This window comes from Alligator mississippiensis, chromosome 1 (assembly GCF_030867095.1).
Source record: "Alligator mississippiensis isolate rAllMis1 chromosome 1, rAllMis1, whole genome shotgun sequence".
NCBI lineage: Eukaryota > Metazoa > Chordata > Crocodylia > Alligatoridae > Alligator > Alligator mississippiensis.
Genome location: NC_081824.1, coordinates 65,388,295 through 65,413,029, shown reverse-complemented (window position 1 = coordinate 65,413,029; position 24,735 = coordinate 65,388,295). Strand labels below are relative to the sequence as shown.

The 24,735-nt window shown below is 41.0% G+C and overlaps 1 protein-coding gene across 4 annotated transcripts in view; it reads left to right on the top strand.

Moving 5' to 3' along the window:
• The window catches only part of COL12A1 (collagen type XII alpha 1 chain), a 133,896-nt gene that overhangs the window by 62,161 nt on the left and 47,000 nt on the right, over positions 1-24,735 (top strand). For all 4 annotated transcript variants that reach the window (XM_006262249.4, XM_059731248.1, XM_014596676.3 and 1 more), the window contains 18 exons: positions 628-767; positions 987-1,119; positions 1,223-1,249; positions 2,360-2,502; positions 4,844-4,973; positions 6,326-6,465; positions 9,560-9,689; positions 10,198-10,340; positions 12,030-12,159; positions 13,409-13,551; positions 16,774-16,903; positions 17,106-17,225; positions 17,694-17,840; positions 20,025-20,141; positions 20,705-20,851; positions 22,050-22,124; positions 22,644-22,783; positions 24,466-24,589. In XM_006262249.4, the coding sequence (XP_006262311.2) occupies positions 628-767; positions 987-1,119; positions 1,223-1,249; positions 2,360-2,502; positions 4,844-4,973; positions 6,326-6,465; positions 9,560-9,689; positions 10,198-10,340; positions 12,030-12,159; positions 13,409-13,551; positions 16,774-16,903; positions 17,106-17,225; positions 17,694-17,840; positions 20,025-20,141; positions 20,705-20,851; positions 22,050-22,124; positions 22,644-22,783; positions 24,466-24,589 (2,259 nt within the window). The remainder of the gene's footprint in view (positions 1-627; positions 768-986; positions 1,120-1,222; positions 1,250-2,359; positions 2,503-4,843; positions 4,974-6,325; positions 6,466-9,559; positions 9,690-10,197; positions 10,341-12,029; positions 12,160-13,408; positions 13,552-16,773; positions 16,904-17,105; positions 17,226-17,693; positions 17,841-20,024; positions 20,142-20,704; positions 20,852-22,049; positions 22,125-22,643; positions 22,784-24,465; positions 24,590-24,735) is intronic.

The following is a 24,735-nucleotide window of genomic DNA, read 5'->3' as shown; positions in this document are numbered from 1 at the left end:
GTCATAAGTCACTCTCTGTTTCAGTTTTCTCTTCTACAAAATAAGGGGACAAATTTTTGGATTAAAAAAAATCTTTGATCCTACATAGAGAAAAATTAATCTGATTCTAAAAAGCCCTGTAGCCTACTCAGTTTTTATCAGTGCGGGTAGTTAACACTAGAGCAGCTCACTAAGGGAAATGGTAGATTCTGGATTACTTTAACTTCTTATCTTTAAATCAAGCTTGAATGTCTTAAAAGATTTGCTGCATTTCAGTTGCAAGTTAATGAATTTCATGTAGGATACTTGCTGAAGGAGGTCAGAATATATATTCATAATTATTCCTTTTGACCTTAAAACCCATGAGCAAAGACTTAAGCTGCTGTAAGCCTGGTGTAGCTTCGCTGAAATCAGTAGACCCACTGTATACTGGCTGATGCCCTGGCTGTATGAAATGTTGAAAAACGAATCCCTGTAAAAGGGCTGAGTAATACTGCAGTTTATTATCACTAAGTCATTGGAAAGTGTGTACATGAGAGCAACATCTATGCATAGAAAATTCATTATCTAAGTAGCTTTGTGGTTGTGACTATTTATGGACTGTATTTTTTTTTTTGTCTTGACAAGATTTTCCTTTTTTCATGATAGATCCTGTTCCAGCACCAGTTAATCTTAGAATCACAGACGTAACAAAACGGAGTTTCAGAGGTACTTGGGATCATGGAGCTCCAGATGTTTCTCTCTATAGAATAACCTGGGGACCCTATGGTGGAACAGAAAAACAAGAGGTAAGTCAGTCACAGTGTCATTTTCTCTAGGAAGTTCTCTGAGCAATTCTTGTATTTGAAATTTAAATTGTGAGAGGTCTGAATCTTGCAAGCCCTCCCATTGACTTTGGTGGGAATTCCATGTGTAGAGGCTTGCAGGTCCTGATTAATGGTCTACTAATATGATGTCACAATGTGAAGAAATTTCTCAGTTATCTCATCCTTTTCTCCCCTCACAAGACCATCCTAAACGGTGATGAAAATACTTTGGTTTTTGAAAATCTGACCCCAGACACATTATATGATGTCTCAGTTACTGCCATCTATCCTGATGAATCAGAAAGTGATGACCTTATTGGCAGTGAGCGGACATGTAAGTAACTGATTCCTGAAAGGGATAGTGTGCATCTTAGAATGTGTTAACTTAAAAACAAAGGCAATATATCTTAAACTTGTTTGTGGATTTTTTTTTCCAGTACCCTTGGTACCTATAACAACACAAGGTAAGAGCCTGAATTCCCAGATATTTTGTTACTAACTAATTGCCTGTCAAGAATGATGTATTTCAGGGAGTGTTTACATGGTCTCCACTCACCCTTTGGGGCCAGCCATGTAAAGACTCTCTCCGCCACTGCTGCCTCCTCTTCCAGCCTCTGGTGCTGGGGCTCCCTCTCCCCACCTCCTCTCTCCTCCCTCCCTGCCGCCTCCCCCTCCCTGCCAGCTGTTGTCGGGGCCGGGTGGTGAGGGGGAACCACCACTGTCACCCCCACCTCCCTGCTCTGCTTCCTTCCCTTCCTTCCTTCCCTGTTGCCCAACAGTACCACCATGACTCCCCCCTTCACCTCCCCTTGCCCCAGGCCTGAACAGACTTCCTCCCTCCCTGCCACCTCCCCCTCCTTGCCCCAGTTAGTGTTGGGACTCCTTCCCATTCCCCTCTCTCCATCTCTCCCTCCCCACCGCCAGGCCCTGACAACAGCCACCAGTGTGACCCCCCACTTTGCCTCCTCCTGCCTCGCTCCCCTCCCTCCCTGCTGGCTATTCTGGTAGCTGTCGGCAACAGGCATTGGTGGGTACGCGCCGCCACCATGACCCCCCTTCGCCCTCAGGCAGGGACGCATGGGGGAGCCCCACTGCTTGGGTGGCTGGGATGTGTTCGCTGCTGCCACAAACTTCCCTGGCAGTGGCTCAAACTTGGACCCGTGCAGCCCGGGCCCATACAGCCAATTGCCACCCGCCCTCTGGGTGGCACATGTGCAGTTGGCCAAAAGTGTTATGGACAGACAGACACATAGACAGACTAAGCCCTTTATTATATTAGAATATAAAAAGTTGGTATTACCTTCCTAAAAACAAATGGAGTATTTGTGGCCATGATCTCATCCTGTTAATAAATATTATGCTGTATTTGGAAGGATGTTAAACACTGGGTTCAGATATGTTTATTATTTTACAAACATGCCAGTTAAATTCTCTTCTTTTTTAATTGTGAACACTGGAGTCAAATTCTGCTCTTGAATGCACATTTGTGCTGTCTAGCACACACATAGGAGTGCAGACCTTGGCCCTGTGTTGTTTACATTCTTTCTTTACCCTTTCCTTCAACTCTGTATTAGCACCAAAGAGTGGTCCACGAAACCTTCAAGTATACAACGCCACTTCCAACAGTTTGACTGTCAAGTGGGATCCAGCCAGCGGTCGTGTGCAGAGATACAGGGTCCTTTACCAGCCTATATCTGGGGATGGCATTGAACAATCGGTAATTATTTTTAAGCCCTGTAATTATTAGGACACGGAAAGAAATACGGTTCCTGTTCTTAACAGTGACTTATCACAGTACCTTTGTTTCAAATTGGAACAGTGTGAATATTCACTGAAGATATTTTTAGATGAAAGTTTATGTTTAAAATTAATGTGCATGAGTTGTGTGTGTGCAGTTGACAAGCTAATGTATTGTTTATAGCTATGGATAACATCCATTTTCTTGACAAGTTTCAGCACCATGTAATCTGTACAGAGCAGAAAATAAAGATAGCTATATTCATACATTAAATCTGTACCACTTGAATAAAAATGTTAAAACAGGGATCGGCAGCATTTTTGGGCAGAGTACTATAAACACCCTCAATCTCAATTTGTAAGATGTTGGTGCGTCAGGAGTGGGTGGTGGGGGAGCTGCAAGGGGCCCAATTCTTGTTGTGGCAGAGCAGCCCCAGCCAATTCCCACCATTTGCCCCAAGGCTTGTGCGCCAAGCAAAATGCCTTCATGTTTCATATTCTAGCGTGCATGCCAGGAGTTGCATACCCTTGTATTGGAATATAAGCTGTGGAGAGCTAATATAGAAAATAGGCTAATTTCAAATGAGGTCTGTTAATTAAAACAGCCCAGGTTAGTCAGCCTTATTCACAGAGGGTGCCAGTACACGAGCACAGAGGCTGCTGCGATGTGCTGTAATTACAGTGCTTTAGAGCAGACTTGATTAATTGAGTTCTCTGGAGCATAGCAATTACCATGCTCCAGCAGCCTCCTTTGTGTCATGTATCAGTGTCCCCGCACTTCAAAATCGTGGCAGGGGTTTTTGAACTGCTCATTGAATGGACTGTCGTTCAAGCACCCCTATTGCCATTTTGAAGCATGGGGATGTTGATGCGCTTTAATTAGAGTGACTTTCAGAGCCGGTCTGATTAAAGTGCTACTCTACCCTCTACACACGTGAAGCACAAGTAAAAGTGCCTCGTGTACTTAATGTCCAAAGGGAAGGACTTGGCCATGGATCATATTGTAAATAATTCAGGACTATTCATATCATTCTCCAAGTTGTGGTCTTGGTGGTAATTGTAACAGTTTTTTCAAGAAAAAGTTTTATTAGAAGAGTATTTCATTTTAATCAAGCTCAGGCCTAATGAAGAATGTCTTGCATTTGAAAGCTTGCCTAACTCTATCCCAACTATGCAGTTGGTCCAATGAAAGAGATCAGCCTAAGAAATCCTTGCCTCTTGAAGGTATTTTAAGGCATTTTAGCTCCTTTTAAGGTGATTTAACAGCTGTAGAAAAGGAAGACAGCCAACACCATGTGACCAGCCAGCTTTGGATGAGCAATATGAGCTACCTACTGATGCTGTATGCAACACAGTTTGAGAACCATGATCCAGCTCATCTTCCAATCATGCAGTTTACCCAAGATGCGTGCTACTGAAAATGCACTATACTGTAATATGAAGCTATTGTGGTTACTCCTACGTGATTCAGAGAGCAGCTTTAGAAGGAAACCACATACAGTTGTTGCAGTGTTATGATCCCAGAACCTACATTCTCAGAAGCGTATCAAGGCATAGTTACTTTAGAACTGGCTGGATATTTTTGCATCTGATTTTACTTTTCTATGAACAGCTGAATTTAGTTGAATGAATTGAATATGAAGTATATGATGCTTTTAAAGATTAATCTGCATAAGTAAGAAAAAGTACATTTTAGAAAAGCCAGCTTCTTTGGTAGAGTGATGTTTGATTAATTTGCTCGTGCTATTGGATTAGATCAGTAGCTCCTCTGAAATTTAGAGCGAAATTTTCAAGTGGTAGTTCTGTGTGGCTCTGTAAGACCATCCTGGTTTTCAGTCAAGATGAGGGAAAAACAAAAATGGCTTAAATCTAGGTTCAAAAGCCACATAAAGAAGAAGTGATTAGGATAAGATTTTTAAAGGTATTTTGGTACCTGCAGGTATAGATAAGCAGGTAGTAGAATTTTCATTCACACTTAGGCTTTGAAATGAAAGTCAAATACCTTAACACAATTAAAAATTTTGCTTCAAAATGAAAATTCCAATGACATGCTCAGGTGTCTGAATGCCAGTTCAATATGTGAGGTCTTTATTATTCAACAGAACAAGTTGATAGTTGATACTTAACTGTTGCTTTGCATGGGTTTGGAAATCTTAGAAAACCAGCCACAATGAATATGCCATATAGTACTGAATTTTGTTACTGTTTTATTTATATAGTCAACTTTCAGTTCACAATAGCTATATATCATAATATGTACAGTGAAATATGTACGGTGTTATTATAGATGGCATTTTTATCTTTGTTTTGTTTTACTCCAGACTACAGTTGGAGGGAGGCAGAATAGTGTAGTGTTACAGAAGCTGCAACCTGACACCCCATATACTATTACAGTATCATCTATGTATGTGGATGGTGAAGGAGGACGAATGACTGGCAGGGGCAGGACCAGTAAGTAAAACAACTTTTATGTGGTTCTTCATTAGGAAGTGGCTGTGAAACATATATACACTGCACTGGAGATCAGTGGGCTGGTTTCACTGAGGTGGGTCTTAGAGTGTTGAGTGGGGACACTTTAATCCACCTCATTTTGTACTTTCCTTGCAACTTAAAAACATCTTAAACCTTTCCCTCCCAATGGAAGAGGGAAAATTAGTCCTGGGCTTATAACCTTCTCTGTCCATTCTCTGAATTTATACACAAAAATTGGCCCCTATAATCCACTTTTTGAGACAGTACACTTTTGTGATTATTATATTTTATTGTTTTTATCCATTATTAATTTCATTTGGTTCAGCTTTGCAGTGCAAAATTAAATACAGCGGTGTTTTCAGAAATGAACAACCCAAACAAATTCTTTAGAAAAGCTTTAGCTTAATGTTTTCATGATTTACTCTAGTTCTAAAACAGTGCAGATCAAAGGAGAAACACTTTTTATGATGTTTAACATTCCTGGCATTGTTGGCTGGGACTGTTGAGTTTTGACTCATTAAAATAAATGACTTGTAGGGCTAGATCCTATTCCAACTATTACCGACCTAAGTGGTACTTGGGTGACTGAGGGCCAGAAACTAGTCTGTTGCCCTGATGTGTAGTGGTACTTAGAGCCGCTCAGGTAGATTTTAAACATTATTCCACCCCTGTATGACTAGATTTGGTTTACTGTGCATGCTCAGAAACTCTCCAGTAAAGCCACTTCTCCATTTAACAACACATACACTCTAATAATAATTCACCGAGGAAAGCTAAAAGATGGGGGGTTCTCTTCCTACACTCCCAAGCTCCCAGTTGTTCAGGGTGGAATGGAATCTAAAATCTGTGGAAGTGGCACTGTGCTACTTACACATTTAGAAGGTAGAATAGGATCTGAACTTTTGTCACCTAACTAGCACTTAAATGCCTAATAATTGGATTAGGATCTGGCCCTTAGGGTGCCTGTATATGCATGTGGAGGCTGTTCTGACATGCTATTATTACAGCACACCAGACTCAATTAATCGAGTCTTCTGGAGTGTGGTAATTACTGTGCTCCAGCAGCCTCTTGTGTCTCATGGAGCAGTGTCCCCACGCTTAAAAATGGCAGTGGGGGCACTTGAGCTAAAGCTCGTCAAACTAAAGCTCCAAGAGCCACTCTAAATAAAGCACTGCTCCCCACATCTGGAGCAGGTGTGGAAGTGCCCTTTATGTCCAGAATTAAACCTGCCTTTTTTTCCTTAAGGATGCATTACATAAATGAGTACTGACAGCAAAAATAGCAGAGTAGAACTTCTGAAGTCTGACAGCACAATTTTGATTTATTTCAGAGCCTCTCAATACAGTAAAGAACCTAAGAGTTTATGATCCAACTACCAGCACGCTGAATGTTCGATGGGATCATGCTGAAGGAAATCCTCGCCAATACAAAGTGTTTTATGTACCCACAGAGGGTGGTTCAGAGGAAATGGTAAATCTTTCTGGTAGATTTTTTAGTCGTCTCAGATGAACTGAGGGATACAATCAGAATTACAAAAAAGTAGGGCTGGAAGGTAGGGCTGTGCAAAGCTTTGCTCACTGATTTGATTTGGTGGAGATTCAGCCCAATTTGGCGGCCGAATCCCTGAATCAGAATCAAATCAGGAGACCCTTTAATCTCTCTGAATCAAATCGGAACCTTCCAAATCAATTTGGAGAGATTTGAAGATATCGGACATAGATGCAGCTTTATATGGTGTTTCTACATACTTCAAGGTATCAGACAGCTCGTGAACACTGAGATGGTGGGGCAGATGGATCATCCCATGGGGGGAGGGGGGGTCCCCAGCACGCTTGGTGGTGGACCTGGAAGTGGACCAGAAATACTTCTGGTTCACTTCTGGGTCCGCTGCAGAGTGCACAGGGGACCCCCCTCCCTGCTCCCTGGCTCAGTGACTGGTGCCTTCTGGGTCTGGGGGGCACTGGAGGCCCACCCACAGACAATCGCTGAGCTGGGCAGGGGTGCTGGGGAGGGGGGTTCCCTGCGCGCTCAGCAGTGGACTGAGAAATGCACCAGAAGTACTTCTGGACCACACTTCCAGGTCCGCCACTGAGTACACGGGGGCCCCTTGCGCTCCTGTAGGACGCTCCATTCACCCCACCATCTCAGCGTTCACTAGCCATGCCTGGTACCTTGAGGTATGTAGAAAAAACATTTAAAGCTGTGTCTATGGCTGAATCACTGATTCTCCAAATCAGAATTGAATCTTCAGATTCGGATTCAGCTGAATTGAATCGGGACATTGATCCGAATCAACGAATCAAGTCACTGTCCCCCGAATCAGGCTGAATCTGAATCCGCATCAAATATGGCCCACTTCACATAGCCCTGCTGGAAGGGACATCTGGAGGTCTTCTAGTCCAACCTCCTGCCAGAGACTGGTTCATTCCTAGTCAAGCCATTTCGTACAAATCCTTGTCTAACCTATTACTAAAACTACACAATCAACCCTGACATACAACTTTAAGATATAGCACATTAACCTGCCACAAGTAATGCAGGGGGACAACAGCAGTTAGTGTTCTGCCGATGCAAGAGCTGCTAAAATGCAGTTGAGAGATCGAAGAAAGAGGGCCACACTCCGTGCTTCAGAGGAAGCCAGAAACATCCATGATCTGTACCAGTCTGACTATGGAATAAAATTCCTTCCTGATCCCAAATATAGTGATTGATCTGACCCTGAGTCAGGATCTTGTACATACAATCAGGAATCTCCAGGTTTTAGTCCCAACAGGAGCATTGGCACACCTCAGTCACCTCATATTCCAAAATGAAGAATAATCTGGGGGTTAATATAATGGGACAGGCCTCAGGAAATCTGGGTTTGTTTTCCATCTCTGCCAGAGACTTCTCTTGTGACCATACACAAGTCACTTAACCACACTGTCCTTCAATTCCTCATTTCCAATATGAAGGAAAAAATATACCAGTTCTCCCATTCTATATCTGTCTTCTTTATTCAGACTGTACACTCTTGTGGTAAAGATAAATCCCTGAGTAACATTTGGCATTAATGGGATGGGGCTTGTTTAAATAAACCTTGGGTAAATCCTATTTTAGCACCACTGGTGTAAATACAGAGTAACCCTCTGAAAGTCAGTGGTCTTCTGGCTTAATACCTCTTTTTATTTAGGAACCAGTAATTAATTGAAGAGGCCTGATTCAGCAGATGTGCTTAGACCATGCCTAATGGATTCCAGTAGCATTGAGTTCAGTACAAAGCACAGCAGACAGAATCAATTTAATTAAAAAATGTGATGATGGTGGTAGTGGTGCAATGACCCCCCTTCATGTCCTGAAGGTAGTTAGAGCACTCACGCAGGTGTTGGTAGACTTGTGTCCCAAGGTAACTTGTGCCTGAGGAGGTTCAAACCCATACCTTCCACGAAGAGACTACCCTAACCACTAGGTTAATAGAGTACTTTGGTGGAGGTGTCCTCCATACCTCTTTGTGAAACTGGGATGTTTGTTGTGCTTGCTTAATGGTTATAATTCTTGTTTTGAGGAAGGGCCTGGGTTTGAATCCTTGCTCCCAGAAATGATTATGTATTTTGCATTAGACAGCCACTGGATAAAAACCAAAAATAATCCTGAAAGCAGAGACTGGAACGCAGGACTCTCTTCTTTAGGGGAGTGGTTTATCCATTGCCTAAAGAGGTGTGTTCTTTTTCACTTGCTGTCCTGGCTCCATGAGTCTTTTGTTGTTGCCTGCCCCATAGCTCAACTTCAGCAAGATGAGTGGGAGTGCCTCAGTCTAGTCTGTTCCACAGATAGCATTAGGCCTGGTGAATTATAAGTGAATGTCTACCCCCCAGAATGCTGAATCATAAATGAACAGATGTGCTTTATGTGCAGCCTGAGTCATGCTTCTGGGCTCTGGGTAAACGTGGGAGTTTAGACATACCCATATTCCTGGTGTTTCCTGTTAGCTGGCTAAAAGTGTCTCTGATTTCTGAATTGACATTTGGAGCCTCTACTTGCCTGCATTCCCTGTATAGAACTCCTAGTCACCTAAACTAAGTCAAATTGTATCACTGTTTGGAAATTTTCTAATTGAAAGTTTCCTAAGTTTCCTCACTGACTGGAAAGAAATCCTCCCTTCATAAATCTATTCAAATTGGATTGTTCCCCTGAGCTGAAGTGCCTAGATTTTAGACCTCAGGGCAGACTGGACCAGACTGGATCAGACCCTTTGTCACTTCACACCTAGCAGAAGACACTATAAAGTGCTTGTACTTTGATGTCAGGGAAGGACATCATTCTGGGCTAAATTGCAGGGGGGCAATAGTAGTCATCACTTTAAATAAAAGGAATTATGCTTTTAACTATCATTTATAATTATATCTGGGCTAGGTCTGAGTGGTATAAATTGGTTTAGCTCTGCTGACTTCAATGTACTCGCCCTTTCGGCATTAACAAACAAGTGTAAAACAATCTAAAATTTCTACCTTTAGACAGTTATAATTGAAATACTAAATTGTTACCTCATTTATTTTAATCCTATGTCACTTTTTAAAATTGATAGACAACAGTACCAGGAAATACAAACTATATTATTCTGAGGAATTTGCAGTCTGACACCCCTTACACCATAACGGTGATTCCAGTGTACACTGAAGGGGATGGTGGACGTATGACTGACACTGGGAAGACTTGTAAGTAAAATAGTCTTATTCATAAAATCTTAGAATGTATGTGAGGATAATTCAAAATGTTAGAAGTTGTGCAGTCCTAATTTATTACACACCTACTGGGTCTTTATCATGGTTGCCAGCACTTGCTAAAAGCTGGTACTGCCACATATTCACTCCTATTGTTACCTAGGCTAGCTAGATTAACCAGACACAAATGTAGAGTATATGTGATAGTCACACTTCTATTCTGGTGTGTAGATGTCTATGTGGCCAAGTTTTTCTGCTGTAAAAATGGGGATTATCCAGCAGGGGATAATCTACTGGACTTGAGGGTATGTATGAAGATAAGGGCTGAGAGAATGTCCTCAGATATTGTGGGCAAGGTGGGTAATGTAAGTGCCTTGGATTGATGTGCTCCTAAGCCGCCAAATTAAATGTTCTTTGTGCTCCTGTGTGACACAGACAGAGCAAAGTTATACTTGTGTGAGCATCTCTGTAACACTTGTTTAACTTGATCCTTGGTATGTAGTGGAGCGAGGAACGCCAAGAAACATTCAGGTTTATAACCCTACGCCAAACACCCTGAATGTCCGATGGGAACCTGCACCAGGCCCAGTACAGCAATATAGAGTTGCCTACTCTCCGCTGGTTGGCCCAAGGCCAACAGAATCTGTAAGTAATTTAGCTTTCTGACTATTCTTCAAAGGAGTGCTCAGGATATTACCTCCTTCAGTGAGCAGTGGATGATGAGAATAAAATAAAATGGTGGCAACTGCCTGCATAGCAGCATCTCCACTGAACACACCATTTCCATGAGAATTTAATCTACTGTGGGCATGTTTACACAAGAGGTTTACTGTGGAGTTGCCTAATTACCTCTACAGTAAATGCCTCAGCCTCTACATGTGCAGTGCTATTAGGATGGAGTAAACTAATTAACTCCACTGCAAGTTAGTACTTGTAAATACAAGTACACTCCTACAAAGTTTACTTGTACAGTTTTTTAGTCTGCAGTAATGCATGTGGAGATGCTGATGGGGCTGGCTAGGGTATGAGAGTACTTCAGTGTGGGGGCTCTCTGCTGGCTAGCTCCATGCTGGAGCATCCTCATGCCCTAGCCAGCCCCTCCACAGCATGTTGAGCCAGGTTGGAGCAGCCCCGGGTTGGCAGGCTGAACCCTGGGCTCCTTGCCAGTTGAGGCTGCTCCAACCCAACTGAATGTGTTGTGGTCCTGGGTGTACGTGTGAACATAGTGCCTGGGAGCAACTCCATAGTCAATGTCTCCTGAAGATGCTCTCACAGTAGATTAAATTCTCATGGAAATGGTGTGTTCAGTGGAGATGCTGCTATGCAGGCAGTTACCACCATTTTACCACCATATTGCGCCAGATTTTATTGCTGAACATTAATAGCACATGTAGATGTATCCTGTGTGGAAATGTAGATTCATTGGAATAAAAGAATAAAAGCTACAAAAAGTTTACATTTAATGTTAAGAATCCTTTACTGAATTGCCAATACAAGAGACTAGTTAGAATAAAGTTCAGATTTTAGTCCTTAAATCTAAGAAATTCAAAATAATGATTACTTATTAGGAAATATTTCACTATGGATACAATTGCCAAGTATAATTGACTTCACATTTATGATACTATTCCTTTAACATTTAAGTAAAACACTTCAAGCAGAAAAATCTCTAGTGTGCGGGTAATTTAAAAACCTTTATTAGAGAACAGTTTCAAGCTTGTCTCATAAATATAAGTTTTTAAGGTTCAGTAAGAAATTTTGAGGATCCTTTTGATGAGACTATGGATAGACACATATAAAACATGCATCCACTCTCTGCAGATACAAACAAAATTACTGTGAACAATGCACACTCTAACATTTGCATTCATGTGTTAAAATTTGTAATAAACCATTTGCATGCGAAGTATAGATACATAAAGCCTCTAGCTCCAAGTGGAGATACAGGGAAAGCCCTTTGGAAAACATGTCTTCAACATAAACTCTAATGGGACTTACATTTGCTCAGGGTTTCTAGATCTCTGTTGCCACCTGTTTGAACTTTTTTCATTTAAATTGCAGTAAAGGCTGTTTACAGAATGAGAGAGCCTATATTTTATTGCCAGGTAATTGTGGCTTCTGCCATATTTTGTGTTAAAGCAAACAACACTGACTGATTATTATAAACTTGCATTATTATTTTTGGAAAGAGCACATAATCACATCCCAACATTTCCTCCTTTCTATGTAAATTGCTCATTCTTATTTTGGATGACAAAAACGTTACAGTATGTTATATTTATTAGAATTTTTCTGTAGATATTTGATTAATGTTCACTATTGTTTCCATCCTAGATAGTGGTACCAGCAAATACTCGTGATGTTTTGTTGGAGCGCTTGATTCCTGACACTCCTTACTCTGTGAATGTTGTAGCTTTGTATGCAGATGGAGAAGCAAATCCAAGCCTGGGGCAGGGGAGAACTTGTAAGAGGCAAAATATGTTTTTTTAGTGCTAGCTAAGTCTATATATTTGATGCTCATGAAAGCGTGGGATTGCTAAAACTAGCTTCAAACAAATATTGTGCAAGCTTCTTGTGTAGCTTTCCAGTGCATGTATGTAATAATATTTAAATCTTACACTTCCCTTGAACAACAGCTACTGGTCATTCCAGATTATCTGGTGGCTGTAATGCAGATAAGCCCTCATTAGGGACTGAACCAACAGCACCAAAATCCTCCTCGTTTGTAACATAGCCCTATTAGGTCTTTAGACGTTAAAAACCTTGTGCCCAACTAAAAGCCAAATTATGTGACTGTCTTTCCAGAAAGACCCCTAATGCCCCCTCCAAGCCCTTACCCACTCTTCTGCAGAAGGGTATAAGTTGCCACTCTCTTCTCTAGCAAACACAGATAACTCTACTCCTGAAAAAAACACAGCAAACTCTGCCTCCTTCCCGCAACATGCATACAACTAACATTCCAAAAAAACCCAATAATAAAATAAAAAGGAAGACTCTCAGCCCCTGGCTTATTCACTGCCAAAGAGCAACACCAAAGGGCATTCTTTGGCAGTGCCCCATAGCAGCACTCACTCATGGAAGCCTAGTAACCTTGTAGGGCCTGCTGGCAGGCCAGGTCCTTCTCTTTCCTTGTGGGCAGCCAACATAGTGCCTTGGCTGGCCCCCAGCCCTGCATCCCCCAGAGGGGACAGGGATGGGAGAAAGGAGGGATGGTAGCAGTCTTCATCCCAGGGAGGCCTGATGGCCTTGCAGGGATGCTCCAGATGAATAAGCCCTGTGTTATTTATGTTTCATTCTAGAATAATGTAAATAGGTAGGGTCCGCCTGTGTATAGCTGGGCTGTGGCTGCAGCATGCTGCTTATACTTTCTCTATCTCTCTGCTTTTCTGTATTTCTCATATTTATGTAAAACCTGCAAAAGTGAGAGCATTTGAATTTTCTTGCCTGACAGAGTTTGGCTAAAAAGCTGTGCAGATGTGGATGCTCATATTTCAGACCGCTATTTCCAACTTTCCCTCCCTTCCACATGGCTGGAACATGTTTTCCTTTGGGCTCCTGTTTTGTGTGGGATCTCTAGGCAGTGCTGTATCATTTTTGTCTAAATTTGCTTGTATGCATGCAAGCTCAATAGGAGCCCCTGGTGTGCATTCATAATGTAAAGACCCTTGTCTTCATTGCACTTAACTTACCCATAATTCATTTTCCTCCTGTAGTACCTCGCAGTGGGCCAAGGAACTTGAGAGTTTATGATGCAACTACAAACAGCCTTTCTGTACAATGGGATCATGCTGATGGGCCAGTTCAGCAATACAGAATCATTTATTCACCCATGGGGGGAGATCCCATAGATGAATATGTAAGTGCTACAATGTATTAATTAGCATTTGAACACCTTCTGTTGCTTATTGCTTTTGGAAAAAAACAAAGATTTCTGTTTCATGTACAGAGGGTTTTGGTTGTTTTATGGATGAGTTGTCTGGTCATTATTATATAGGGCAATGCATAAATGCATCAAATGACCTTGCAGGGCTTTTCGTTGTAGCCCTGTTGGTCTAAGGACATAGGTAGGCAAGGTTCTTTGGGTAGATGTGATCTCTTTTATTAGACCAACTGAGTAGTTGGAAAAATGTTCTTTGCAAGCTTTCAGGCACTAGCACCCTTCTTCAGGCATAGGGAGTCTCTGCTGTTCTGAGATCTCCAAGGGATGAAAGCAGTGTGACAGGAGGTCAGTGAGAATGTAAATAGGTGGAAATTAGAAAGACAATGGGTAGAGAAGGGAGGGGAGGGAAGGAGGAGGGGGAGAAAGGAGGATGAAAAATGCCAAAGGTAATCAAGGGAGACTCAGCTGTAGCTGAGTTCTCTAAGGTAGAAAAGGTCTGTGAAAATGTAAATAACCGGAAATTACATTTCCACAGACTGCCTCTTTTCTACCTTGGACAACTCATCTATAGAAGTCTTCCTTGCTTACCTTTGGCATTTTTCTCCACCTTGTTTCACCCCCTCCCCTCCTTTCTCTACCCTTTGTTTTCCTAATTTCTACCAATTTACAGTCTCAGGGACCTCTTGTCACACTTCTAGCTTCTTTCATTCCCTGGAGATCTCAGAACAGTAGAGACTCCCTATGCCTGAAGAAGGGCACTTGTGTCCAAAAGCTTGCAAAGAATATTTTCCCAATTACTCAGTTGGTCTAATCCAATATATCACATCTACTGAAATAACCTCAAATGACCTTAAAATGGAGTTTAAATTTTATAAACATAAGATTCTGTGTGGAATTTGCTATAACATATTTGGTGCAAACTGTTGTGCTGTGGTCAACAGCCATCTCTTGCTTTACATTCTATTTGGTGTCAGATGATTGCTGTGCTAAGAATCCAAATAAGTATGAGAATGTGTAAAATAAATTGCAGTAACTAGGTAGACTTAGTTGAATTAAGGAAGCTATGGTAACTTGATTTTGTGGAGTTTTGTCTAAATTGTTTGTGCTTTAACTTCCTGCCACTTATTGACAGCAAAACTTGAATTAAAGTTTATAAAGTTCTCTGAAAGTTTACAGCCAAGCTAAACTCTGCTCCTGTGGAGGTAAACGGCAAAATTCTTTTTGACTTTCACAGACAGATGTGTCCCATAGAAAGCACAACAGAAGGGCTGCTATTTATTTCTTTGTTATTGAAGATGGCTGGTTAAAATCCCCCACTGAAATAGTTTCTCAATCAGAAATTATATTTTTTATAAAACAAAGTGTTTCTCAAAGTATTTGTTTGTTATCTGTAGAAAATGTGGACTTCAAAAAATGAAGACCCCTCAAATAAAAATATCTTTTTTTTATTTGATTTGGAAGCTCTGCTGTCTGGCCTTGAGGGACTTGTATTTTCTGTGCCTCATGTCCCATTCCTTTTTATGGGACCAGCTACTCAGTTGACTCCCCATAGGATGCACTTAGCTGCTCAGAAAGAGGAAAAACTACAAACCATTTCTGTAGCAAGGATTTACTAGTGTATTAGGTAACACAAATCAGCCAGTTTTGCATATCAGACTAATTGAGGTTGCCTTCTCATTGAATGTGTGACAGCTCATGGAATGCAGTCTGTAGTTACGGTTGCCAAGTATAGAAAAGGATTCCCAGATTTTAGGAAAGTGAGAAGGAGGTATAGAAATGATCGGTAGTTGGGGTTTTTTGCGGGGTGGAGGGTGGGGTTGGTTTTATCTGATAAGAATAAACAAGTTTAGCATGGGAGAAAAAGGAGACTGAGATATAATTACCATAGTTATCAAAAGAACCATTTATCTGCTTCAGCTTCTGCACAAGGACTGGGGAAATGTTTTGGCCACAAATAAAAACTGCAGAGTACTAGGTGTCATTCGAACAGTTAATAAAAATATTTAATTCCACTTAAATAGAGGAGTTACACTATGGATTAATGTGACCAGTTAGCGGCAGAGAGAAAAACATTATGTATTTATCTTGTCCCCTTCCACACTCTTGTAGCCATACCTTCAGATGTTATTCCTTAGCTTTTTCTCCTCAGCTCAGCCTCCATTGCTTAGGGATATTGGTCCCTAATTTGGTCATCTGCTTCTTTTTTACATGCCTTTCTCACCTCCCTTTGCTGTTTATTCAAGTCAGTTACCAAAGCAACCTGAGAGCTACCCATTGCTTCCTGGTCCTGGCCTTGGTCTGGTCCACGGGGAGAGTGACTAGGGTGACTACAAATACCTCTGTGCTATTCTCTGTCAACACACACACACACACACACGCACGGGCGCACACGCACACACAGAAATACGTTGTCTGTTCTCTTTTCTAATAGCTTTATTTTCTGATTCTCTTGTCTCCAAACACAGTCATTCGTAGTGCTGACCTCTTTACAAGCAAGTATTTGTGTGTGTAGCAGGTGGAGGAGCCAAAAGTTTTGGGTGTCAAGTTTTGGGTGTCTACGTGTATATAGCTGTTTGCTTTCTGAATGAGGTCTGAGCAAGCCATGGGAAGCTGTGGAATGTCAAGTGGTTGTTATGGTAGATGATAAAGCATCCAGTTTTTTCCATTAACTACATTTTATATTTAAAGTAAACTGAGGATAATATTAATTTTACATGGACTGTATTTATTATTATTGCCAATGAAATAATAATGCTAAAATTCTTAAAATAGGAGAGGCCAGATCCTGTTCCACCTACTAGGCATCTAAGTGCAACTCTATTCCATCCTTTTTAAGTCCTGAAAATCCATGAATACATTCACTTTTGTAACACACTCCTTACCCTTAAGATTTAGTCACAGACAGGTAGCAAGGATGAGGAAGTCTCACCTACCTTTTGTATTAACTGTTTGTCAGGGACTTGAGGAAAGTGGAGTAGAATAATGCTTGGGCATCTAAATCCACTTATTTACCTAATAGGTGGAACAGAGTGTGACTTTAGAGCTGTAGTGGATTTGTCTATACTTAGCATAGGGCATACATTTGGGTGTTTTTAGGGAGATACACCATGCACAAAGTCTTGCTTAATTACAGTTTATTACAGTTATTGGTCAGGTACAATATGAAAACATATTTGCTTTTCTTTCATGTCTTTCTAGACAACAGTACCTGGAATAAGAAATAATGTGATATTACAACCTCTGCAATCAGATACACCGTATAAAGTTACTGTTGTGGCCGTGTATGAAGATGGAGATGGTGGACAACTGACTGGCAATGGAAGAACTGGTAATTTAGCTGCATTTTCATTTAATATCTATCTTGTATTGTCGTCAGGGGCCCCAGTCAGTGTTGGAGTCACTGGGGCCTGTGGTGCTAGACATGTATCCAGAAACTTAGTTCTTTCTTCATAGTTTACAGCCAGCTGTTTTATAGCTTAAAATGTAGTCCCTAGGATAATAATAATTATACCTCTTATCCTTTTTTTCAGTTGGGCTGCTTTCCCCTCAAAACATGTATATTTCAGATGAATGGTATACACGGTTCAGAGTTTCGTGGGACCCTTCACCATCCCCCGTTCTTGGATATAAAATTGTGTACAAACCTGTAGGTAAGGGAACATGTCTACTCCTAATTAACAAATGAAGACACCTGCATGAAAAATTCCTGTATACCATCATAAAAAACCCTTTGTATTACCATCATAAAAACCCCAGTACACCTTTAGCTTGTCTTTCAAGGGAAAGCCTGCTGGTTTACACAGCTGTTAAAGAAATTGGAATCAGCAGTTAGTTAGGAATGATGATCATAGAAAAAAGCTTTAATTTCTTAGGAGAATAAACCGACATCTGCACACTCCTCTGCAATTTTAAAACAAATTATTGCAAAATACTTGTGAAGTTACTTATATTATACTTGTAGTGATAAATTTACTAAAACTAATACATTTAAAAATAACAAGTTTGTCTCTTTTAAAACAAGACCATCTTCTAAAGATAGATTTAAATGTTTATCATAATGCAAAATGCTCACAAAGTCATCCTTGAAATTTAATTTTCATGGTTCTCTTTCATTCAAGGTTCTGATGAGCCAATGGAAGTATTTGTTGGTGAAGTGACTTCATACACATTACACAACCTATCTCCAAGTACTATCTATGATGTGAACGTTTATGCCCAGTATGATTCTGGACTTAGTGCACCATTGACAGATCAAGGCGCTACATGTAGGTCAATGTAATTTTTACCGTAGTCACATAAGATTTATCTGTTGATGGAACATAATGTTGACTGAAGTGTGGCTATTTAGGACCTGACCCTTAGCTGGTTCAACCCTCCCATGATTTTGGATGCTGCTATCTGTCAGGGTTATAAACTTAAATAAAATTAAACTTAGAAACCCAGATAAATCAAATACTGTTTTTACTAGTAGTTTGCAACATAAAACTTCACACTGTTTAGATGAGGTTGGATTTTACCTTGCTAACTGCTAACCTGTCTCCTCTCATGTTGGCTACAACATTCTCAGTACAACATGGGGCCTTGGCACTATGCAGCTTCAGGTCCTTCTCTGCTTCTGATTGCAGCTAGGGACAGACATTACACATAAACTGGTTTAAGTGATCAGAAACTGGTTTAAACCTGTAACAGAACAGATGTTCAGTGCGCATAAAGCAGTTCCAAAATGGCTGAAACCGGTTTGAGATAAACCTGGTTGAATGTAGTATCAGACTTAACTGATTTGGCTCAAACTAGAGAGACTAGAGAAACTGGACCTTTTCAGCCTCCGCAAGAGAAGGTTGAGAGGCGACCTTGTGGCTGCCTATAAGTTCATCACAGGGGCACAGAAGGGAATTGGTGAGTATTTATTTACCAAGGCGCCCCCGGGGGTTACAAGAAACAATGGCCACAAGCTAGCAGAGAGCAGATTTAGATTGGACGTTAGGAAGAACTTCTTCACAGTTCGAGTGGCCAAGGTCTAGAACGGGCTCCCAAGGGAGGTGGTGCTCTCCTCTACCCTGGGGGTCTTCAAGAGGAGGTTAGATGAGTATCTAGCTGGGGTCATCTAGACCCAGCACTCTTTCCTGCTTATGCAGGGGGTCGGACTTGATGATCTATTGAGGTCCCTTCCGACCTTAACATCTATGAATCTATGAATCTATGAAAACCAGTTTATGCAATGTCTGTGCCAGACCTTTTGCTGGTTTAAGATAAACCACACTCCCCCAGCATCCCAGCATGCTCTTTGGGCTGGGCAGGGCACTCTGCTCCACAGCAGGGTTGGCCTCCCCCCTCTGCTCCCTCGCTGGAGCTCTGGCAGACACTGCAGGCATCTGCCTGGCTTCTCCCTCTTCCTTACACCTTTCACCAGTAGCTAGCAGACCACATGCTGGCTACAGTTTGTGCTGTGGGAGACGACAAAGGCAGACAGGCTTTTCGGAGCTAATCAACAGGTAGCTGGTAATGTTCTTCCTTGGAAAAGCTGTTTAAGAAGAGCTTGGACTAGCGGAGAGAGGCTTTGTTTTCTTAATGGGTTGATAAACACTGAGTTAGGGGTGATAAACATTCCCAGCTGGTGTGCTCAGGGTGCAGGGGATGGGACATCAGATCATCCTGCCGGGGCCTGTCCACGCTTCCCCCAGCTCAGCTCTGTGAAAGGGAAGGGAAGGCTGCTCTAGCACCCACCACCCTGGCTTCCAGCCTGAGCCACACTGCAGGCATGTGCCTAATTTTTTTTCAGTCCAAAGGGGATGTCTGTACAGTTAAAAACCAGTTTAGCCTAGCCAAGTTAGATTAACCTGCAAAGATTGAATCAATTCAGGCTCAGGATTTTTGAATGTGTGTCCCTAGCCTGCATGTCACAGTCATGCCCAACAATGATGTGTTTCATTGAAGCTTATCATTTTCAACGGGAGACTATTTTGTTGTTCACCTTAGTTACAGAGCCAGTCAGCATTTTAGCCTTTCTAAGTTGTCACAGTAAAAAGGTCTTTGCACAGCCAGTAGATAAGGAAATAAAATGCAATGGACTGGATTCTACTGCTAAAAAGTATCTTACTTTATAGGCAATTCAGTAGGACAACTCAGGGAATGTGCTAGTACTTATTCTAAGAAGGGTGTCAGAATTTGGGACCAGCAGGAATGAGTTGTGTAGGACAGAACAAGACGAATAGAGATAATTTGACCAGAAGTACTTTACTTTCTTCTGTGGATACTAAAATATATATATATATATATATATATATATATATATATATATATATATATATATTCACACATGGGCAGAAGTAACCACTGAGCAATGTATGGACCAGCACTACTGAGGTTGTGTTTCTTTCTGATCTGATTAATTGTATATCTGTCATATTTGATTTCCCAGACAGTAAATTTGATTTTTTCCCTTTCTGCAGTGTACTTGAATGTCACTGATGTAACAAGTTACCAGGTTGGATGGGATACTTTCTGTATTCGATGGGCAGCTCACCGGTCAGCAACTTCCTACAGACTAAAGCTAATTCCAGCTGATGGTAAATTTATTTGATTCTTTGTGTTTTTTGTAGACAGAGGTACATATCTGTATCATGCCATGGCTAAATTTAGGATTGTAATGTGATGGGCTGAGGGGCCCTAAATTTAAGATTATTCCAGCTGCAGCACCTTTCCTTTGGCAGGGCAGAAAGGCTCAGTCAGAAGCCATTCTGTAGTCAGTAGAGCTTGCCACCTGCTTTTCTACAGTGGCTGCAGATGCTGCAGAGTGGAAAATAATGTTGCTTCTAGACCTGTTAACTCCAACTGAGCTTTCCTAGCAGGATTCTGCCAGTCACCAGAGTTTTAAGTGTAGACTGTAGAGAGTACTTGCACCTTTCCTCTTCCTCTTCACCTCATGCCTTTCCCACAGTGTGAAATGTCTGCCCTGCACAGATTGCTGCAGAGAGAATTCCCTGACATGAGAAGGACAGGCAGCAGAGTTCTCCTGCTCTTCATTAATGTTCTTTTCCAGAGGCATCTGACATTTGCTCTTCTCCATGTACCTGTCAAAGGGGGAAAGATGTGGTCCTACAGTTTTATTCTTTGGGCTTTGTTTTCACAGGATCCAGAGGTCAAGAAATTACAGTACGGGGATCAGAAACCACCCACTGTTTCACTGGCCTCTCACCTGACACAGAATACAATGCTACAGTCTTTGTGCAGACCCCTAACCTTGAAGGTCCTCCAGTCTCCCTGAAAGAGCGCACATGTACGTAAGGCATACTGTGAACAGTAAAGAAAGATGATTGAGAAAGGACTTTCTTAATCCCATTTCTAACTACAGCCTAAATCAGGGGCAGACAATTATTTCAGGCAGAGGGCTGCTTACTGAGTTTTGGCAAGCCATCGAGGGCTGCACGACAGACAGCCAGGGGCAGATAAATATTTATTTTCTAAAATTTTTAGGGGTCCTGCGGTCATGATAGAATGGCCTGATGGCCTGCATCCAGCCCACGGGCCACATTTTGCCCACCCCTGGCCTAAGTCCTAACTCTTAAAGTTCTAACTACTTATTTGTAAAAGACTAATGGGAACACCTTAAGGAGTCTGTTTTCTTCTCTCTTTCCTCTGTTTTCCTCTGTCTTTCCAAGTGCAGTGTCAAGTGTTTGGGGCAAATTCGGAGTTCATTGCTTCTGGGTCTGCCATTTAAATGAGCACCCAGGAGCAATAAACTCTAAAGTGATAAACTGGAGTTTATTGCCATTTGAATGTGTGTCCAGGACAGCAGCACATTGAGCCAGGTTGGAGCAGCCCCAGCTGGTAGAGTGCCCAGGGGTTCAGCCTGGCATCTCGGGGCTGCTCCCCCTGGGCTCAGCATGCTACAGAAGGGCTGGCTGAGGCACGAGGGTGCTTCAGTGTGGGGCTAGCTGGCAGACAGCCCTCGCACTAAAGCACACACATGTCCCAGCCAGCCAGGCAGTTTCTACATATGCACTGCTGTGGAGTTTTTTACTCTTGTGTCCAGCTGGGTAGTATTTGTAAATTTGTTTACTCCAGCCTAATAGGGGCACACATGTAAATACCAAGATGTTTACTGTGAAGCTGATTAGTCTATGCAGTAAATGTCTTATGTAACCATGCCCACTGAGTATTATTTTATTCCTTGGTTAATGCTACTTGGAAGTAATCACATAGCATAAGATTATTTGGCTTGGGTCAAAGTGGTAGAATTTGGCCTCAAGTCATCACTAAAACATGTAGTGATAGTTATTTTTGTAACATAGCAGATTTTTTCTTTGCTAATTAGGAATTTTTTTTGCACTTGTATTTAGCAATAACAGCATTAATATTTTCCCCTTAGTAATATACACACCTCTAGAATCTTTAAAGTGTTACCTTGAGTACAAGCATTTAATGGTTGTTTTACTGCCATTATGAGTTATCAGACCTGTTCTATTTTACCACAGTTGTCAAACCTACAGAAGCACCAACCCTGCCACCTACTCCTCCTCCACCTCCCACAATCCCTCCAGCTCGGGATGGTAAGTCTCAATTGTAGATTTATTGTATATTTCACTTATTTGCTGCACTTTTACCAACTCCCAAGTCAAAGTAACCTAAAAAAATACATAACACTACGGCCATGGCCCTTGATATGTACTAGAGATTTGTGAACTTTCCCTTTCTCACATTGATTTATTTTGGTAGAGATGGGCAAAAGAATCTGGCATTAAACTTTGCTAGCATTTTTAGTGGGTTTTGTTTCATATGAACTTTTGAATGCGTATTTAAGATTTGACCTGGTATGCTCTTGAATATATTGTGTGAAAATATACTATAATCAAAAGTATAGATTTACTCTTTGGAAGATAATTTTTTGTATTTATAGTATTTGTATTTATTTGCATTTGTAGTCTGTTTGTCAGATTCAGTATCTGATGATTGAGTTTTGCTGGATATTTGTTAGTCATTCTTTTATCTTAAAGTATGATAAAAATCTGTTTATTGCAAATCTCTAATTGAAGAATGTGTTTTAAGAGTTCATCCTGTTTATTTTTCAGTTTGCAAAGGTGCCAAAGCAGACATAGTGTTCCTGACTGATGCTTCCTGGAGTATTGGTGATGATAATTTCAACAAAGTAGTGAAATTTGTTTTTGATACAGTTGGAGCCTTTGACCTAATCAACCCTGCTGGAATTCAGGTGGGTTTGTAGTTCCATTTAAAGCATTTTGCATAAGAGTTTGGACATTTATCCATGTAATATACTGTGTGTATAAATACATGTGTGTTTGTGTACACAATGCTGTAGAAATACAAGGGAGAACATATTCTCTCTCCTGAAGAGCTGACACTCTGAATGGCAGAAGAGAGGTGGCAGGTGGAAGAAATCCACAGGTGGAGTGTCAGTGTTGTATGGCTGATGTAATGTTAGTTTCTTGTTTGTAGTATAAAACAGCATCAGCTGACACCCTATGTAGTCAGTATGAGCTGGCAAATTTTGTAGGTGTAATAACAGATGTCTGTCTTAAGCAGGTACCTGTGAAGGAAATATCTTGGTGTGTTAGCTCTGGAAGGGTGTTCCAAGCTGAACAACTAGTTCAGAAGCACGGAGGTAGCTGAAGAGAAGTTGGATAAATGGGTTTACTGGGTGACTTAAATTAATCTTTAAAGAAGAAATCTTAATGCAAAATGTCAAAAATAATATTTCATATCATCCACATAGGGTGCCCATTTCTTCATCAAAGTCCTGAGGAATGTTTATGTGTGTTTGTACAATCATTTCCTCACTGTTATCCTTCTAGTTAATGGGAGTTGTGAAGGAACTCTTTTTAGGCCTCATAAGCATTGCTCTTTGACTAGCCAAAGGTGAACAGCATTAGACAGTCAGTCACCCTAAACCTTTCTTTGGAACCTATCTCAATGAGTATGAATACAAAAGTATTGTATTCCTGTTCAGAGCCAAATTAGTAACACATTATACAGGTGCAACAGAATATAAGGAAATGCAACGTGAGGTATATATTGTACTTAAACTTCAGAGTAATTTCAGTAGTGTTGAAGTATTGTTGTAGCTGTGAGAGTCCAGTAAATGCCTGAGAGGCAAGGATTTTTTTGTGATATTTTTACTGGACCAAACTCTGTAGTTGGAAGAGCTGCTGGACATGCTTTCTTGCATTAAATGCCCTTCTCCATGCCCTTCATCATGCCTGAAAGCGTGTCCAACAGCTTTCCCAACTACACAGTTGGTCCAGTAAAAGATATCACAAAAAAGTCCTTGCCTCTTGATTAATTTCAGAATACTCATTCTAGGCTTCCATGAATATGTACACATATTCAGGGCATGTTAATGGCCCCATCTAGAAAATGCTATATGTATCAAATGACTGAAGCTGTCTTAGGGGTGTACTTGGTAGCTGTGTTGGTCTGAGACAAAAAGACATACAAAAAACTAGAACTCTTGGTTCCAAAATGATACCTTTTATTAGATCAACTGGAAAATGGCAAGCAAAGGACAATTTTCTTGCCATTTTCCAGTTGGTCTAATAAAAGGTATCATTTTGGAACCAAGAGTTCTAGTTTTTTGTATGAAGCTGTCTCATTCATTTTTAACTGCTATAGTATGAGCTTCTTGAAGCCCCTTAAAAACTTTAAATGTTTTTATGGACATTGTATCCCCATGCTAAAGTAGCCAACTGGCTCAGAAAATACTAATAGCAAATGTTTTATCATATTATATATAATATTACCATTTTAGATGCGTATATTTGCATATAACTTGAGTTGTAGGCTTTCTGATGGTGACAGAGTTAAAAGTCATGTTACACTGGGGAATTTGCTTGAACTCAGAAGTATGAGTAAAGGTTGCTATGCATTGCATTACAGGTTTCATTTGTGCAGTACAGCGATGAGGCCAAGTCTGAGTTTAAATTGAATACCTATGAAGATAAAGCACAGGCTCTAGGGGCCCTGCAGAATATTCGGTACAGAGGAGGAAATACAAGAACAGGTACCTTTACCAAAGGTTTTTTTCCCCAAAAAATAATTAGTTACAGTAAATCTGTGTAGCTTTAGTTTCAGAGCTTCATGCTCTGCTATTATGCTACTTAACCTCTGAAGAAATAGAACAGATTTTTTCCCAGTGTGGGTAAATAC